This window comes from Oryzias latipes, chromosome 23, assembly GCF_053564925.1.
Source record: "Oryzias latipes strain Hd-rR chromosome 23, Olatipes_Hd-rR_3.1".
Classification (NCBI taxonomy): Eukaryota; Metazoa; Chordata; class Actinopteri; order Beloniformes; family Adrianichthyidae; genus Oryzias; species Oryzias latipes.
This window is the reverse complement of record NC_136259.1, coordinates 19,895,553-19,916,011: the sequence shown is the minus strand read 5'-3', so window position 1 is coordinate 19,916,011 and position 20,459 is coordinate 19,895,553. Positions and strand designations below refer to the sequence as shown.

At 39.1% G+C, this 20,459-nt stretch overlaps 1 protein-coding gene across 12 annotated transcripts in view; it reads left to right on the top strand.

Moving 5' to 3' along the window:
* The first annotated feature begins 890 nt into the window (after window positions 1-890).
* anks1b (ankyrin repeat and sterile alpha motif domain containing 1B) overlaps window positions 891-20,459 on the top strand; it is a 205,825-nt gene continuing 186,256 nt past the window's right edge. For 11 of the 12 annotated variants that reach the window (XM_023952560.2, XM_023952556.2, XM_078941579.1 and 8 more), the window contains exon 1: window positions 891-1,513. In XM_023952560.2, the coding sequence (XP_023808328.1) occupies window positions 1,383-1,513 (131 nt within the window). In that variant the 5' untranslated portion in view covers window positions 891-1,382. Of the gene's footprint in view, window positions 1,514-16,648; window positions 16,667-20,459 lie in introns of those variants that run through there. The other variant, XM_078941580.1, reaches the window with a different exon arrangement.

Here is a 20,459-nt window from a genome sequence, read left to right as displayed (position 1 = left end):
ATGTCAGTTACAAATGACATGGGCTAAAGCGGAAGTTAGGCTGCTTTTACTTTCAAAATAAAATTTGTCAGACGTGTGTTTGGTGAGTGTCCTGCTGCAATGTACCTTTACTTTTGTAAAAAAAAATTGTATTTCTAAAGAAGTTTTACTAAACAGTACCGTTTACTAAAACAGTTTGGAGCCTAAAAAAATCAGTACTATTAGACTACATTGTTTATAATCAAATAAAGTCGTATTGCCAAAGACTTGAAAACAGATTTTTCAAAAGGTATTTTCAATACCAGGAAAGCATATTCATAACAGTAATGTATATTATTTATAAAATGCCTTTCAAATCCATAGAGTCAACGTAAAGTTAAAATTGTAAAAACACCAAAAAGAAAAACACTAGAGCAAAATGTAATTTAAAAAAAGCAGACAAATATAAAACAGAATAAAACTTATAGGGAGAACGAGAGCAAATTAACATGTTTGGTTCAAAAGTATGATAATAAAATAAAATGTGAAACTAATGTTAACATTTTTGTCTCCCTGATTCTATATCAAAATAACGTACATGTTATTTGTGGTTTAACTGTATTCAAGGTCTTAATGCTTCGGTGAATGAAATATTTTTAGCCTGCATCAGACCCAAATTTGGAGGAACTGGAGTGGATCTCTTTTTAAACCCACAGTTTCTAAGTTTGAACTGTCTTTTTATGGTTTTGACGTTTGGACCTCGAGTATATAATAAAATTAAATTCTATGCCATTTTTAAAAACTTATAATAATGACAATTATTAATTTATTCATATTTTTCTCACGTGGATTTTAAGCATTTTATTTTGGAAAGCGAGAATCAAAATCCGGAAGTAGCTAATTTGGCTCGCGACCTTGCTTGATTGGCTCCTGAGCGTCAGGCGGCCGTTGTAGACGCCGGCCAGTGCGGTGAGCTTGCGGGGAGAGAAGCAGGGGGAAGTAGCAGAGGAGACAGACGGACGGACTGACTTTTTTTTTTTTTTTTTTTTTTTTTTTTAAATACACCTGCGAGCGGAAAGCTTCAGAGAAGACGGAAGCCGCCATTTAAACTTAGACACAGGCTTTGTGTCTTATTTTTCCGTTTTGAACCGCGTTTCATGAGCTGGAGCTCCGGTCCCCTCTGAGGTTTACACCGGAGAGACAGAGAGTAGTGCACGTCAGCGGGGTACGTTACGGCGCGTGAACAAACCGAGGCTGTGCGTCGACATCCTCCAGCATCAGCAGCACGCTTTTCCCTTTGGATGCCCATCCCTCACTAAGCCGCAAGGAGAGAGGTCGGAGGGGAGGAAGAGGAGGAGGAGGAGGAGATATATGGGAGATCGGTTGGATTTTCATCACCCCGCCGTTACAAACTTGTGTCCAGGATGGGGAAGGAGCAGGAGCTGTTGGAAGCCGCCCGCACCGGGAACGTCACCTTGGTGGACAAACTGCTAAGTGGGAAAAAGGGAATTCTGGGATCTGGATCAGGTTCCATCCCGCTTCCCAATCTCCTGAGGTAAGCGTGGAAAGGGGAGCCCCTAGGGTGCTGGAGGGGATTCCTAAGGAGGAGGAGGAGGAGGAGGGGGGGGTTCCCATGCAAAAGAGTGCATTGCATCCTGCAGCCTGATTTATTATTGTCAATATCAGCAGTGCACTTTTCTATAAAACAAGCTGTGGTTGCAGGGCTCCTGTTTTTGCACATTTCTGCATGACACATGAAAGCAGAAGCAGTTGTTATGGAAGTGAAAAGAGTACACACATCTGAAATGCAAATGCAAACCAGCCCAACATACAATCCCAACAGCACAATCAATGCAAATTTCATTAAAAAGGAACTTTTTGCCCTATACCACTCGGAATAAAACCCTTTGATGCTTCAGGAATTGAAAGTATTTCCAACTTTCTGGTTTTCTTTTTGGGTTAACTGAAACGTTTTTTTTTAGTTTTTTTTTTACAAACCGAGCTTTTCTTCACCCTTCTGGCTTTCGTGGGTTTATATTTCTACACAGACCTTGGTTGGTTTACAAATGTGTCCGTTTCACACACAGACTGTTCAGGGAAGATGTGAAACAATCTACATTCTTGTGTTTTGCATTTTGAGGTCACATTGTTTTAAAAAAAATGTCTGACTCGTGCTGGCTGATGGCAAGTATACTGGAAATCTGACTTCTCTATTTTCGTTGTTGTTTTAACGCTCTGACGCAACAAAAATGTGGAAGAGACGATTGGTTATGTCAACACATTTACACGTTCGTTGTTTTTTAAATGAAGACTTGTTTTTTAAGACTTCAATACATACAAATTTTTATTCATAGATAGAAATGCCTCTGGTTACAGGTTGGCGTCAGCGTTAAGCCACATTCACACCGTCCTCTGCAATGCGCAATGAAAAGTCCATGCCAACATGCGTAAATTTGGGTTTCTACGTGCAAAATGGATGGCCATTGAACGAACGTTGCAAGTTAAACCAGGTTGAACTTTGACCAATGAAAGACTCGGATTTGGTAGTGTCATATTCATTACGTCCCTTCTAATTCAGGGTAGTACCAACCGTTTGAAAATTGATCATGGAGGAGAAATGAATCATTGCAGTTTGTGCCTGGCTAGAATTCTATGAAACCAAGTCTTTGATAGATTGGAATAAAGCTGTGAAAGAAAAAGCCTTGAGAAAGATTCATGAGCTTTGCACCACTTCAACATTTGGCACCAAGCCTCTTCTAACTGTAAGTGTCTTATACGCATTAGAAAACAGTAGAAAAAGAAGAAGCCCCTGCCTGCTTGTCCAGTGTGAACACCATATGCTAAATGTGCGTTCAGGAAATCCACGTTCAGCGTGATCTTGAATGTGCATCACATGCCCAGCTTTGGGCGTTGAAGCCGCCATCGGTGTGTGAATGTGTGTGTGCACGGCTGAATAGGACTGACTGTAAAGCACTTTTGGCCTTCAAGGAAAGTAGAAAAGCGCTATATAAATCTATCCCATTCACTATTTTACACCAACAATGGCATTCTGCGTATATTTATTCCAGTTTTAGAACCAGCTGATCATTGGAGAATACCAAAAAGGGTTGCAAGAACATCTGTCTGTGGTCCTAATGGTCCTCCCGCCTCTCTGTACTCAGGCTGATGTTAAGCCAGGTGATTAGGAGATCAGAGGTAGGGGCGTTTGGGAGGAGTCCTGCCTGAGGCTCTTAACCAGATTGCCTTACGACTGGGTGGATGGTGCCTTCTGGCATGACGATTTTCTGAAGTTCTTGGCATACTTGCTGCTAAACAAAAATCACATGGAAGGAAACGGTTACATTCCGTTTAAAGCAGTGGTCCCCAGCCTTTTTTAGGTCATAGACCAATTTAATGTCAGACAATATGTTCACAGACTGGCCTGTGAGCATATATATTTTTAGCCTTCAGTTCCCCTTACATTTTGAGGGTATAGTTTATCTTCTGAGATTTCCTGTAGGAACCATTGAAGTGATGGACACACTGGGCCTGCAATGCACGTTCATGAATGTGCTAAACGCGGGTTCATGAATGTGCTAAACGTGGGTTCTTGAATGTGTTTTTAGCATATTGTGTTCACACTGGACAAGCGGGGAGGGTCTTCCTCTTCTTTTTTTGATGTTTACTAGACTTGATGCGAAGTGATGTAAATCTTGTCAATCTTGCTTCAGGGTTTTTCGTTCACAGCTCTATTCCGATATACGAAAGACTTGGTGTCATGTAATTCCGTTCGAAAATACCGCATTCATTCATTTCAAATAGTTGGCACTTCTGTGAATTAAAAGGGACGGCAACCATTCATCACTACCAAATCCAAGTCCCTCAAAAGTTCTACCTTGTTTACCTTGAAACGCGTGTTCAGTAGCCGAGCGTTTTGCTCGTAGACCGAAAACATTCTTAAAAACTTGTGCAGCTATGTGTGAACGCGATAGTTTTCATAGCCGAAGCACAAAATGCGCATTTCCGCTTGTTTACATGGGCTTTTTATTGGAATTGGCCGCTTGAACGGACCTTTCCGAGGGCATTGTGAATGTATCTTAAAATGTGAGATGGATTTTCCCATAACCCACACCTGTCAAAGTGTAAGCTCCAAATTTAGACGCCAACTTCAGCCTCGTCCAACTTTAAGGTGTGATGGATACATTAAAGAAAAAGGTCACTAAAACTGGCATTTTCTAAATATTATAATAAATTAACCGTTTGAGCAACTTTATTAGTAGCATCCTTGTAACATTAGACAAGTGGTTGCTAAAAATGCATTATTATTTTGGTCTGTGGAAACAACTGTTACAATACATCCATATTTGTAATAAAGACTGCTGTATTTTTTCTGCTAAATGCAGCCTTCTTTTATTTTGAAATCAAAGCCTCTTCTTCTGTTTCCTCACTGGCTCTTTTCTTCAAAAAAAAAACAAACAAAACAATTTACGGGTATGTTTTTTTTAAAACTTTGCTAGCTTGATGGTTTTCATTTAGCAGTCTGCGCTTTAAGAAAGTAGTAGTGACCGGACAACTAGACATGCATCAAGTCTGAGCTGGATGTGGTGGAGACAATCCAATCGTTTTCCAAAATAAAACTTCCTGGAGAATCAGATTAGAAAACCACTGCATTGATGTTGACGTTTGTTGGAGTTGTCGTCTTATTGGCTAGGTTGATGGTGGATGTCTTGTTTTTTTTTTTGGTGCTGTTTTTCTCTTTTCTTCTGATTCATGTCCTCTCTGAAAGGAATGCACTTGTTTATTTTGTGGAGATGATGGTTGAACAGCAGCAGGTTGACAAGAGAAGTTGGCTTGTTGGTTTGTTTGAAGTGTGCTGAAAAATCCAAATTCACTGAGCCATGGAAGATTGTCTTTATTTGTAAAGCTGTCAGGGTCTTTGGAAAACAAAGGAAAACAGTGGTATGCTTTTGTTATGAAAATCAGGGCGAGACAGTGATATTAGGAAAGAATATTAGCTTTGTTTCATCAAAACTGCTGGTACGTTCTGTGTTGCTTTTTTGTAATTTCCAGAAATAGCACTTTTATTGGAAGATATGATTTTAAGTTTTGTTTTTGTGAGTGTGGCAGGGTTCCATTTTTTTTTAAGCAGGATTTTCTGGTTTTTCCTTTTCTCTTTGTAATAATTTACTTTCTTCAGGAAGACAATATTTTTCTTTTGTTCAATACTCTTATAAGTGTCATAACTCTGCTTCTTACCCTTAAATCAAACCCATTAACTCACATCTTTCCTTTTTTTTTCCTTCTACCTGAGCTTAAAGTAAGATCGGTAACCTTGGAGACAACAGCTTTATCGGCTCAAGACCTTATAGTCATATAACATCTCTTGGCCTTCAACAGAGAAAAATGTTTTTTCTTTGCAGTTGTCCTGGTGATAGTTCTGTAAATAAACCAATATATTAAAATGTGAACGTTGTGCATTTCTATTGATAAGCTGTAAACAGAAAAGCAAGCAGAATGGATAGAAACTATTGTCCTGACCACCTTTTACCTGAAACATGGACTGAATAAAAATTCCTCTTAATTTTGAGTTGGCTGCAATGATCCACTATTATTTTTTTATGGAAGGAATGGTATGATATGGCATCATATGTTGTATAGAGCCATGTGGTCTTGAAGAAAAGAGTGGGCTACATAGGATTATAGCATCTGTTCTTGGTCCTGCAGCTTCTGGATGGGTGTCCAGTGGGATCCAGCAGAGCAGTGTGTGCACACTAATGTGACAGGAATAAAATGCACTTTCCCATCCCAAGGCTTTCATTGCATTCCTGAGTCATGAGGTGACTTTTCGTTGGCGGATTGGGACAGGGGCGCGAGCACACACATTGTGTAAAAATGCACACTCATTAGAGCACAGAATGCCGAGAAGGTGATCGTCTGCTGCTGTTCTGTGGAGCCGGGAGCTGCTCGTGGACATGCACAATGGAAAATCAATACGGGATGATCTCACTGCTGTTTAATGGGTCATATTCTTTTGTGGATGACCTGCTCCCTGCTTGGGAAGTAACAGTGTGTTTTTAAAGTCTGCACTGTGGAGAAACGCTAAATCAAAATGTGAGGGGATCGTTAGTTTTCTTAACTTAATTGAGGGCCGTTTGTCTTTATAAACATGTCAGTGCTGCTCTACATTTACTGCTGGTTTCATTCATGTTAAATGTGCCAAGATCCTGAGACCAGTTTATTTCTTGAGAATTTTGAGTTTGTTGAAAGGATTGTGTACAAACCCTCAAAGTTCTCTTATGGACCAAATCAGACTTATGAGGCAGTGATGTTTGTGAGAGCATGAGGAAAAGAAATACCTGTTAAACTAACACCTGGCTGACAGCTGATTAGCTCCATCGCTGATAACAATCCGGTGCTGATTTGGCTGAATTTTGCCTACCAGTACTTTTAAATTTTCCTAAATCATCAAACCGGGAAAGTTATGGGTGTGGTAGTTGGGCTTGCACCTAAGAGTTGAATATAAGCTCATATTTCTACTTATTTCGCTGTGAATTCTAAAACAAGCATAGTGGTTTTGATTCTTTCATTTTCCTTTTTTCAGTTGAAAACATCTGAGGGTTTTTTTTTTTTTTGCATTGACGGATTTCCATTAATGCTTTGAAGGCGGGAAGTTGACTTATTTATGAGGTTCAAGGCTTTTGTGAGTCTTTGCACGTGGAAAAAAAGCACGCCGACAGGCTTCCTTTTGAAAATGATCAAAAGTCTAATATCCAAACATGTTTACCCCCCCCCCCCCCCCCGCTAACACGGTATGAGTTTTCACAAAAGAAGAAAGGCTTCACACACAGAACATATGAGCTTGAAGAATGCGGAGCGGTAGTTTATCTGGCTCATCAGGTGGAAGTGGATGAAGTCTGTGACCTGCTGTTTGTGTGAAAGAGACTCATAACTCAGCAGATGACAGTTAATTCCTTTTAATCAGTATTTTTCAGGGGAAATCCTGTCTTGTTATGTTCTACACTTCAGCAGAGGCGTGTTTACAGCTCTTCTACCATTTAGCAAACTTTTAAGTGGATAAAAGTGACTCCTCGATGTACATACACACACTGAGCCTTGAATGGACTTTTTGTTTTAATCGGCATCCTCAGAGCTCCTGTATTTGATTTCTCATCACTTTCAGAGGTGTGTTCAGGGTCTGTCTTTGTGGAGCACTGTGGGGATGCTTTGTATGGTTGTGTAGTGGTGGGATTGGCTGCCGTGCTGACCAATGACGACCAGAAGGAAGAGAGGAACCCACTAATCTGTGTTTGTTTTTCTCAAGCAGCTCTCCGTGAACTCCGTCTTTTAAGAAACCACAAAAGGGACACTTAAGACGTGCTGTCAAGCATTAATCGGACGGCAATTTAAGGCTTTTGTGCGTTTTCTGAAAGAGCAACCCACTGCGTTTTTGTAAACTTTTGTGAAAGCATATGGAGTAATGAAAAATAAGAAGCTTTGGCAAAAAAAATTGCAAAACTGTTCAAAAACTTTTTTTGAGTAGTTATTAGCAATAAATTAAACATTTAAAAAAAAGTTTTGAGGAACAGGAAAATGAAAACACACCAGAACAAACCTTGTGAAGCATGAGAACCATCAAGTATTTTCTTAATTTGCTCTTACTCATAACATAAAACTATAATAATCTCAAATAGGTCTAATTTGTTAGAGTGGTTTACCATTAGAAGGAGCTTAAAGCAAACATTTGTATCTTCTACGGCTAGTTGCTATTCAGAGACAAAGTTCTTAAGGTATAGAATTGCATTTACATCCATAGATTAAAAAAATTGTTATGTTTGTATTCACAAGTAAACGTCATAATGATAGCTAATTCTATTTTTGACTTTATTCCATCAAGTAAATCTAGGAGGATCCTATTTAACAGAAAGTACTTTATTTTGAAGGGAGTGGGAAGGGGGAAGGGGAATCAAAAAATGTTAAACTGATTATATACAGACAAATTTTAAACAGTTATAATTCAATTATACATAGTATTAAAATACTACATTTGATAAATATTTGGTTAAATGGGCTTAAAAACATAAATGTGTTTTTTTTTTACTGATGAGGTGGGATTTGGCAGCTCTTGCTTGGTTTTGGTCTTTAAGAGACTGGACCAAATAGCTTTTTTATTCTTAAAAGGTTGTCTAAACCTTTACTTACAGACACATCTGCATTTCAAGACACATGACTAAAAGAAATAATTCCAGAAATTGACCGAACTCTGTCACAAACATAAATTAACTTCACAGGTTTATTTTTGTAGGACAAATTAAATCTATATTTACTTTAAAAAGGCAGAACAGTTCATCAAATCACCAAAATAAGACTTTTTTTTGCCCCCTAAGAATATATTTTCAGTTATTCTATAATAAGAAAATACAGTCAGGACCATAAATATTTGGACAGAGACACATTCTAATTTTGTTTCTGTACATCACCATAGTGAATTTGAAATAAAACAACTCAGATGCCATTGAAGTGCAGACTTTCAGCTCTTATTCCATGGGTTGAACAAAAAGATTGCAAAAAATGTAAAAAACTAAAGCATTTTTTAAACACAATCCCTTCATTTCATAGGCTCATAAGTAATTGGACAACTGACTTCCATGCAATTGCATGGGCAGGTGTGGGAAATTCCCTTGTTATGGCATTATGGGTGAAGCAGATAAAAGGCCTGGAGTTGATTAGAGGACTCGTGCTTGCATTTTGAAGATTTTGCTGTGAACAGACAACATGCGATCTAAGGAGCTCTCCATGCAGGTGAAAGGAGCCATCATTAAGGCCTGTTCACACCGGGACGAATTTCGCCGGCGATTTTCGCCGACGTTTAACGCCTCGTGACTAAACAAAGGGGCACCAATGAGAGTGTGCACACCGACGCGAAAAAACGCCACGCGCCAAAGCGTCAAAAAAAAAAAACGCCTCGGGTTCGTTTTTTTTTTTCGACGCATCGCGTCGAAATGTATTCGACCAATGAGAATGGCGCTTTTGCACACGTGTCTGGAGCTTCTGAAGTTACAGTAAAACACAACTTGGGGGCGCTCAAACACAAAACTGCCTTGCTGAGCACACATACCAGCGAAGAAGATAGACGCCAAGTAGCGTCTACACTGCCGCGAAGAAATAATGACGGACATTCTAAAATATCCCCTTACCAAGTACCAGTTGGAGCTACTGGTGCTTGAAATATTCATGTTTTCTTTGTATTATTCTGACAAGCGCGTAAATACTTGCTCTCTTCTTCTGAGTGAAAAGCGACTTTAAGAATCGTAAAGTTGCGCAGCGCCACCTTGTGTACAGGAGTATTTCTGTTTACATTAAGCGCCATCTAATGTCAGGGAATGAAATTGCATGTTCGCTCGGCTCACCGTCAGCGAAAATCGCCTGGGTGTGAACACAAAAAACGTGGCGAAAAACGCTGGCGAATAACGCCTGGCGAATATTCGTCCCGGTGTGTACGGGCCTTTAAGCTGAGAAAACAGAAAAAAAACATGTGAGAAATTTCTACGGTATTAGAAGTGTCAAAATCAACAGTGTGGTACATCCTGAGAAAGAAAGAAAGCACTGGTGAACTCAGCAACGCAAAAAGACCAGGGGGGTATTCCAGAAAGCAGGTTATGCTAGCTCTAGGGTATGTCAAGTTGCCATGGCAACTCATGCTCTGAACATAACCTGGTCTGGAGCAGGTTTAGTTGAAGGTTAGTTTGTTTTCAGAGAGGTGAAGCAGCATGCCGTGTCTATTTGAAGATGATTTAGTGGATGAAGAAGCTCAGATAATACATTTTCCACCGTGAGAGGGTGATAAGACCACGTATGGATGTTGGAAAAATAAACTTTTTTACTTTGATCTAGCTTAGGCCTGCACAATATACCGCAAATTTATCGTTATCGCAATATCCAGCTCTGCAATATGCATATCGCAAAAGACGGCGAATATCGCAATAAATCGCAAACCCAAAATGTGTTAAAACAATCTTCTAGCAGCTTGAAGCATTTAACACATCAAATAAATCCCTTTATGCTTTGACCAATCAGATGGACGCCTTCCCATTGTTGACCAATCAGATGGAGGCCTATTATGTTAACCCTGGTCCTCAAGAGCCTCAACCCTGCCTGTTTTCCAGCTCTCCTTAACCAGCTTGCTGTTGATTGGCTGACTCAAGTGATTTCACATCCTGATTGACTGAACACACCTGATTTTGGTTATGATTATTGAGCAGTCTAGGGAGAATTGGAAAACAGACAGGGTTGAGGCTCTTGAGGACCAGGGTTAGCCACCCTGACGTTTGTCCCCCATGTCGATGAGGGTCATTTGGAGTATAATTTTTAAACTGTTGCAATGAAATGGGAATGATGTTTTTGTTTATTTTTCTATTTGTTTATTTACCGCAAATATATCGTTATCGCAATATTGATCACTAATATCGCATATCGCAAGTTTTCCTCATATCGTGCAGCCCTAATCTAACTTAATTATTTGCTTCAGTAAAGATAAATCATTTTTTGAGTTCAGTCAACTTAAAAATAACACATAGTTTTCAGACAGTTATTTTACATTAATTCAAATTAATTCAATTAAGTAGGTGTAACTTTGGTGCTGCTGTTAGATCGGCACTGCAACTTTGCCTGCCTGGACGGATTTGGGTTTAGGTGTGAGAGGGAGGGAGAGGATGATGAGTTTATATAGCACCCCTACCATGAGGCGCTGTAATGACAATGTCGGAAATTCCTAAAAGAATGTATGCACTTTGCGCATATTGTTTCGTTCTTTTTATTGTTATACGAATGAATATATCTGCCAGCTCAAACTTAGAAATATGAGAGTTCAAGAATTATAATTAATTAAGATGGAAAAAATATTAATTGAATTGGAGTAATATGACATTTAGTTAGATAAATATGTAAATTTGAGTTGTATAAACAATTATTGAGTTGTATAGACATAAGAAATTAGGTTGAATAAATTTAACTCAATTACTTTTTACCAATAGAAGTAATTCATTGAATTTGGCAAAATTGGATAAGTTATATATATATGCATCACACGGAAAATGGAAATAAGATCAGAAACTCGTGCGTTTACTTTGTCTGTTCTTCTACTACAAGCAGCAACTCTTTCTTATGCTGATGCAGCCGTGTTACTTTTTTGATGGACGTATAATCTTCATACGCCGTCATAGAAATCTCAGAATTCGTCTCACTGAAGCATAGCGGTCTCTTTTTTTCACCACGCGTTTCCATGGTGACTCCGGAAATCGGCGATCCATTGAGAATGTCTTTCTGTACTCGACGTGTACGTGCATTAACCCAGGGTTACCAAGTCGAGTGTAATTACGCCAACTACTATCCGGTCTTCTGGAACCCACATACCCAGAGTAAGCATGTTCAGGCGGATTTCAGCCACAGTTCAGAGTTAAAGTCAGGGTAGTTTAAACATGCTTTCTGGAATACCCCCCCTGGACGTCCACGGAGGACAACAGTGGTGGATGATCGCAGAATCATTTACATGGTGAAGAGGAACCCGTTCACAACAGCCAACCAAGTGAACAACACTCTCCAGGAGGTAGGCGTATCAATATCCAAGTCTACCATAAAAAGAAGACTGCATGAAAGTAAATACAGAGGGTACACTGCAAGATGCAAACCACTCATAAGCCTCAAGAATAGGAAGGCTAGATTGGACTTTGCTAAAAAGCATCTAAAAAAGCCAGCACAGTTCTGAAAAACCTTCTGTGGACAGATGAAACCAAAATCAACCTCTACCAGAATGATGGCAAGAGAAAAGTATGGAGAAGGCGTGGAGAAGCTCATGATCCAAAGCACAATACATCATCAGTAAAACTCTGTGGAGGCAGTGTGATGGTTGCTAGTGGCACTGGGACACTAGTGTTTATTGCTGACGTGACACAGGACAGAAGCAGCCCAATGAATTCTGGGGTGTTCAGACACATACTGTCTGCACAGATCCAGGTGAATGCAGCCAAACTGATTGGGCGGTGTTTCATAATACAGATGGACAATGACCCAAAACATACATCCAAAGCAACTCAGGAGTTTATTAAAGCTAAAACAAAGAAGTACAATATTCTTGAATGACCAAGTCAGTCACTTGATGTTAACTCAATTGAGCATGCATTTCACTTGAAGACTAAACTTCAGACAGAAAGGCCCACAAACAAACAGCAACTGAAAGCCGCTGCAGTAAAGGCCCGGCAGAGCCTTCAGATGGAGAAAACCCAGCATCTGGTGATGTCCATGAGTTCAAGACTTCAAGCTGTCATTGCCAACAAAGGGTTTTCAACCACATATTAGTAATGACCATTTTGTTTTCAGTTGTTTCATTTGTCCAATTACTTACAAGTCCATGAAATGAAGGGACTGCGTTTAAAAAATGCTTTAGTGTTTCACATTTTTATGCAATCTTTTTGTTCAACCCATGGAATAAAAGCTAAAAGTCTGCACTTCAATGGCATCCGAGTTGTTTTATTTAAAATTCACTGTGGTAGTGTACAGAAACTAAATTAGAAAGAATGTGTCTCTGTCCAAATATTTATGGTCCTGTAATCTCTTTCCTTTAAGATATTTGAACTGTTTGATTTACTACTTGCATTAAGGGTTTTTTCACATTTAAACAAGATGGATTTTGAAAAGGAAGTAAGAAAAACTATAAAAACCAAATCCTATAGAATCGTAAACAAAATTTTGAACTAAACAGATTCAGGCTTTTGGCATCTTTATGGGATTTTTGCTCTCATTAGTGAGACCAATGCTTGCCGTGATCAGGACATAATGAGCGTACAAAACAATTGCACTAACTTCACACTGGCACACTGTGCTTTAAGAGTTCAGTCATGTGACATAACCAGTGTCCTTGCTGGGACCCTCCACTGTGTTTATGGAGAGAGCAGTGAGGCTGAAAGCTTATGGGTAATCTAGAAGCCACATGTGGTGCAGGAAATCTAAAGTGAGTCAAAGGTTAACTCTGGGGAATGCAAGTCATATCAATAACTGGATTAAGAGAGACGTAGATGCACACACAACCTGACAGTGCCTGTGTTTCCCTGATTATCGTGCACCAGGAAGTCAAAACCTGATGTTCTTTGTCATGCATTGTTTGTAGCTCATAGAATTATTAAGATATAAAGGTTAGACAGCCGTTAGACAGTCAGCACTGTCACTTTCGAGCTGTCGTCGCACAAAAACCTGTTATTTAGTTTGAAATTGCTCATGTGTGTAATTCTACGGCTTTGTCTCTTACTTGAGAACTGCTGGAAGCCCCTTAAGATTTGTTTTCATTGAGATAATTTATGGATCTAAAGCTATGTTGCTTTGCTGGAGAAATCAGGCTGAAGTGGGCTGCAACTGACAGTTGTGCCCTTCAAATTAAAAGAAGCTTCATGTTCTAAAGCAAAATCTGTCTTAAAAATATATCCTAAAAGTAGTTGTTGGAATTAAAAAAAAATTATCACCAGGCAAATTTAACGACTTTATCTATAGTTTGTATGCTTATTATATTTTTTTTCTATATTTTTGCATTTTGAGTAAAAACTATTCTTAACATAAGGTTAATTTATAGTTGCCATAAACTTAACTATGTTTAAAAAAAGTTGATTTACTTTAACTAAATAATCTAACTAGGAAGCTAAATCAAAAATTGCATATCTATAGTAAAATTTGATGATACTCTTCTCTTTCTGTCTCTAAAACCTATTTCCATGCAGTCAGCGTGTCATATTGTCTGCCTGTCTGTTCACTCACAACACATGAAATCCTTGGACCAACGGCGAGACTCTCCAATAGAGCCTACCAGATCCATAACAGGCTTCATGGCTGGACTCACCACAGCTCCATGATAGCAATGTCTAATGCTTTGCCATTCCACAACTATACAACAAGCCCTAGAAATAAACTATATTTTGCCAAAGTTTAAATGGACACACTTCAGCAGTGTTGGTTCCAAACGCAGTTTAAAGACCCACTCTAATAAAAAAGGGGTTTTTAACAAGTAACATGGCATTTTTCTGATAATGGAGGACATATAAAGAAAATTAACCCTACAATTGCAGTATTTCTTTATTCAAATAGGAGCAGACACAAAAACAAGTTGGAAAAGGATATTATTTGTGACGTAGAAAATGCACTGGGTGGGCTACGTGTATGTCTATTTTTCCACGTCTGAGCTGGCATTTGGCTTAAAACTGTATAGCTGGATGGCTACAATATGGCTTGTCATTTTTGTTGCACTGGTAATGTTAGGCTGTAGTTGTGAGGGGCTGTAAGCTAGCGGGAGAGTGCAAAAACAGAAAACTGATAGGAAGGAGGGTGGGGTTGCCAATAGGCTCATCCTCATTTCAGAGGAAAATCTCTAATGAACTGCTGCCACTTTGCAGAAACTAGGTCCAAGAAAACGATGCAGGGTTTTTTGATTCAGCCTACAAACGGCATAATCATAATTAAAAAACCCACAGTGAACGCTTTTAAAATAGGTTAAAAGATGATCAGAGCGGGTCTTTAAAGTTCTGAACATTCCATCAAATCTGCCACAAATTGACTTTTGCCTTTACCAGCTTTGAAGAACTTGTATGAACATAAATCATTTTTTGTGTTCACCAAGCTTAAAACATGATTCCATCAGACATCAGAACTATAACTTCATCAAATTTATTTAAAAGAGCATTGGTTCCGCACTTAATGTACATTTACAAGTGCAAACACTGAAGTGGTTTCAATAAGTTCCTCTTAAACTACTTCTCTTTGCACTGTCATGGTTGTATTTTTGTTTGGTTGTCTTCTGCAAAGCAGGAACCTGCTGAAAAACCGTTTTAAAGGGTGTCAGGCCCGATTACTTTTCAATCTTTTCCTGTTTAATAAAATAAAATAAATAAATAAACTATTAAACTAGTTTGGAAAGCCTTCTTCTGCAGCTTCACAAACTCTCATTTCGGTCACCGTTGTGAGGAGCATGACCCATCCAGCCGCTCAAGTCTTGCTTTAGTTTTGGGTCATCGGCACGTTCAGGTTTATCTTATCCAGACTGATTGAGAAAGGATGCAGGTGCACGTGAATGTGTGTGCATTTATCTGTGTGAGATTTAAACTCAGAGGTTTCTTGCGTCTCCATCATGGCATGAGCCAAGCTCCTCTGCATCCTGGCAAGAAATTGAGACCTCCACTCTTGCCAATGTGCACACACTGTCTGCATCCCCTCCCTGCTCTCATGAGCTCTTGTTTCTTTGTTCCATGTTGAATTCAGACCTCCTTCTCTACATCCTCGCTGTCTCCTTTCCTCCATCTGGTGCCCTGGATTCCCTGTCATTATCTCTTTGGCTTCATTTCCATCACTCAGTTCTCCTTAAAATCTCCCTCCATTCCTCTCAAGAGCCTCCCTACGTTTGCACTTTATCATACCCCTCCACCCTCTATTACCCATACCTCCAACTATCTTATCAAAACCTGCCCCTCCTCTCTCATGTCTTATACCGCTTTGCGTCGGTTATCACTCTTTGCAAACATCCTTTAGCCATCATGCCTCTCTACGCCAATTTGGAAAATGGGAAATTGAACTCTTCATAGCTTCTGTTACCACAAAGGGGGGGTTGTAGTAGGGGCATCTGTTTTAAAGGAAGATAAGTGATGTCAGAGTTCAGGATATGTGTGCAAATATAAATGTATTATTAATGGATGCTAAAAAAGTCATTGAAAGTCTCGATTTTCTGTTCAGATAAATGTAAACGGGTTTCTACATCCTCTCCTTTTCACACTTCATACAATTCACATTGTTATTTAATCTTCTGTATTACTTGTTCTACAAACTTTAAACCAAAATCATAGTGAGCAGAATTGTCATCTTGCTAAGGAACAAAATGACAGAAAAAGCAAATCAAAGGTTTTCCTGCCTTCTTTATTCCTAGCTTTTACATTAATCTGCATGACACCCAGATACTGGGGTAAGTTCACAGCTTTCCGAGTGAAACAAAAGACGCTGGGGAAAAATCCATTTGAAATCAAAACAAACACAAGAGCTGGTATTTCACCAGGGGGAGTATAAATGCTTCCTTGGTTAAATTTCAGTCTGTGTCTAATTGAGAAAAGGTTTAGCCGAGAGAATTGGATGAAAAGTGAGCTTTTAGTTCTCTGAACCCTGGACCAGTAGGGATGTTATTGATTACAGGTCAATATTTGCTGTCAAAATACTCCAATATGCCCCCTCTGGTATTATTGTACTTTCATAAAGTATTCATAAACAAATGCTCAAAGATGTTCTATTGGCACTTTTATGATGTTGGAAGACATAACATATATTAAATTAAGCTCAAAAGTGCATTTCTGAGTATTTCTTTATTCAAATTGTTGTGAATCAGGAGGGAAAAAAGGCTGTTTTACAAAAAAAGCTTGTTTGTGACCAAGAAAATGCGTTGGGCGGGCCACAATCTCCCTGCTCTGAGCTCTCAGGAATGGAGAAAGGAAAGGGGGGCGGGGTTGCACTTCACTGGCGGTCCCGCCCACAACTCTGAATTTAATTTCAGCTGCTCTACAGAAAGTATGTCCTAGAAAACGAGACACATTTTAAATTTTTAAAGGAACGTGTTACCAGCAAGGTTGGGAGTTAGCGTAGTCAGAGTAATGTTTGTTTTGGCTGTATCAGTTTATTTTATTATGAGTTGAAAACAAGATTGGGAGTTACATTTATGGTGAGTATGCTAGCACGGCTAACGTTTCTGCTGTAGCTAACATGTAGCGTGTCAGAAAACGAGGTCTTTAATTACTGTGAACGCATTTAGTAAATTCCGACAGTCTGACTCTTGTCTGGTTTAATGTGCTTTATAGTTCGGATATGTCTTATATGTGCCTTATATGTGACATAAGTTTGAAAGTAGAGCATTTATTGAGAGTGCGCCTTATAATCCCGTTTGACATTTTGTGTAAAAAATACAGTAAGTCATTTCCTGTTTATCAAAGTCAGCAGAGTAATTACTGAATATCTTTAGCAGATTTGAGTGTTAAAAGGTATTAACGCACAAAACAACCAATTTTTTTTTTTTTTTTTACATTTAGCGAGGCCTTTATTTACTTTATTTTTAAAGAAATGTCCTGGAAAATGTAAAAGTTTTTATTATGTAAATTAGTTTAATCTATGAACAAAATTGAAGTAGTTAGTCTTTTGTTGTCTTTGTTATTTACGTGAGTGTACTTTGCACAGCGCTCACAGGTTTGTTTGAGCTTGAAGATCCCAACATGTTGATCTTTAGTGGAGGAGACGAGGAGGCTGCATGCAGCCAGAACGGGGAGGGAGAGGTGTGACGTCCAGTCTGTCACACTAATCCACAAGTCCACGACCCCACATAACACTGCAAGAGCTGTGGAGACGCATTCCACTCGGCTCCCTGCGCTCTGATGGATTGCAGTATTTAATGAAGCGCTGCTTTTGAAGTAGATAAGATGGGGAGAGGAGAGGGCTGAAACACTCAAGTCATTATGTGGTCTGGCTATAGCCTTTGCTGTAGGGCGATGGAAGGAAGTTATGCAAGAAGGTTCTATGAGTTGGCATTATTTTTTATGATCAGTCGGTCATTTAAAAAACAATTGTCCGTTGCATTTTTTTGAGTGAGCTTTTATGTCCCAAGCTTTATTTGAATCCTTTTAAGTTCATATTTCTGTCACTTAAACCATTACATTTAAGCAGTAAACCATTTTTGTAGAAGCTAAAATACAAGTAGTTTATTTTTTAACATCAAATGCCTTTTGGGTGCTGCTTCCTAAGTTATTTTGGACTTTCTTTACTTTGGTTTGGGTTTTCTAGTTTTAGGAAAAACACAGCTTTTTAACATTTTTTTTCCTGCCGTATCACATTACTCTCCTTTATTTTTTAGATATTCTCATTTATTTTCAGTGAAAAACGTCCTGTGAACATCAAACGTTAACACGGATATGCAATTAACCCTTTAAGACAGATATGTAGATATTTAAATAAAAATATTAGATATTTAAATATATCCCCAAATATATTTAAGGCAGATCCGCAGATATGAAAAGCCGCTTTTCTCAGCATTAGAATCAGCTGATTCACGTTGATCGCGTAAACAGTTGAAGAGTTATCTTATTTACAGAGGGGCAAAAAAGTATTTAGTCAGCCACCAATTTTGCAAGTTCTCCCACTTAAAAAGGTGAGTTTTTTTTTCCATTTTGTCTCTTATAGTTGAGGTATACCTATGATGAAAGCTCCAGGCCTTTCATCTTTTTTAAAGCGGTAGAACGTGCACAGTTGGTGACTGGCTGAGTATTTTTTTGCCCCGCATTGACTTTTAAAGGCAAAATCAGACAATACATGCATGCCGTGATGACAACGCCACTTAAATTAATGGGATGTAATTTTTTATCCGGTCGTCTGATAACTGACTTCTTCGCCTGTATCAGAGATGGAGCCAAATACTGAGTTTACAGGTCACATTCATGTGTGTAGGGTTTCAATCAGGTTCAGATTTCCGTCTTCCTCTGCCTGCACTCAGAGTGTGAAAGCTCAAGCAACCAGGAAGAGAATTACCCTGAGCTGACAGCCTCCCACTGGAAACACATACCAAGTCAATAGATAGCCTCCCGTTGTCTGTTCCTGTCTGTGTCAGACTCACACATATATGCACCAAAAGCTGGGAGTTTCTCGTAGAAGCTGCAAGATACTGACATAATGTATTCAGATGCTCGTATACTCTTTATGCCCAGCCACAGCTTTTGGGCAAAATTTTTACATGTATGATATAGTGAGCCCAGATACCTTGTTTGTAATATTTTCTCCTGAGATCCAGTGGCTCAAATTAGTCTTACGCAATGGAGTCAAAAGGCAGACGAACGTGGCGCTCTACAATTATGCAGATATCTGTATGGCGTTCTCTGTTAAGTCTTTTAAAAACAAGGCAGACTGCAGTTTTATTTGTGCAAGGATTTGAGATCCACAGCGGTTCACTGTGGGGACTTTGGCAGTGCAATCCCAGGCTGTTGATATGAAAATGTAGGAGAAAGATTATTTCCCAGAAGGAAAAGAAGTTGGCGTTGAAGGATGCTGGTCAGCTCAACTTTAGATGGAATTATTTTGCACTCCATAGATACAGGTGATTCCAGGTGAGTGCAGGGAAAACTTGCAGTGAAACTTGGCACTTAGCAAGTTTCATGGTGACTTTTGTTGAACATGGAGTTCTCAGTATGCAGCCTTTTTTAGTGTCTTGTAGTAAAGGTGTCACTTTTGAGAAGACACGCTCCAGAAAATATACCTAAATAAAAATATAATTCTCATATTTATATGCTTAAATAGACTGACTTACTACGAAAGCAGATTTTTAAGTGAATCACACATTTGTTTTGAATTAAGGGGATAAGTTTAGATGAATATTTCTAATTACAATATGATCGTTTTTCTTTCATTTTGCCTTTAACAGCTTGTTGAATCAGATTCATGTTTTCCTAGTTGTTGTGTCAACGCAGAGTCGTCGCATCACAGCGCTGATAACCAAAAACATTGTGTGTACATTTTGTTCTAGGTTCTTTTTGAGGGACTGACCTCGGGCCAGTCTCTGTTAGGAGTCTGACACTGAAGGCCACGCCACCCGCTTAAGCTTGGGTGGTGGGACCCGTGGGTGAGCGGCGACAGCGCTCAGGGCAGACTCTTCCTGGAAGGGGCTGTTCTCTATGGTCTACGTCAGGTCATGAGACCCCACTCGTTTTTGTCGGTTGGGAAGGGCTTGTGCTGAGACGTTATTATAGAAGTACTACGTTTTTCCATGTCATTTCCATGTACTGCATGTTTTGGGAGGAGACTGGGTTGGCTGAGAACCTAGGCTTTTAGATGAACACTCAGAAATGCATGAACGGATCAAAATACAGCTTTGCGGTTATTTTTCGTAAAGATTGAGCATTACAATACACTTAAAAACGCAAAAAAAAAAAAAAATTTTGCATTGTATAGGCACTGTAACCCTTGTGCTATCCTAGGCACTTTAACGTTGGGAGTTGGGTCATCTAGACCCACTAAACGGTGTGCTGAACCTTTTTTCTTCAATGATTTGTGATCTTCACTGGTGTCCATGGATTACATGAAATTTTTCCACCTTTATCCACCTTTGTCATGGGAGGGAGAACACCTCAATGTTAGGGTGGGGTCATCTAAGATAGCACAAGGGTTAAAGAAATTACTCTTAAAAAGAAATCGTAACCAAAAAACATTTCAGGGTCAAAAGTTTTTAAAAATTAATTTCATTCATCTTCTAAACCCATATTGTGCCTTTCGGGGTCAGGAGCCTATCCCGGCCACTCGTGGGTGAAGGCATGCTGGACAGGTCGTCAGTATGTCGCAGAGTTTATAAAAATAATATAAAAAATAACTTTTTAGCCCAGCATCTAAATTATACTCTTAAAACATTTTTGGCATCTCATTATTTTCTACATCCAGCATTAATGCTTTACATAAATTTTATAATGAACCCCAATATCTAAACG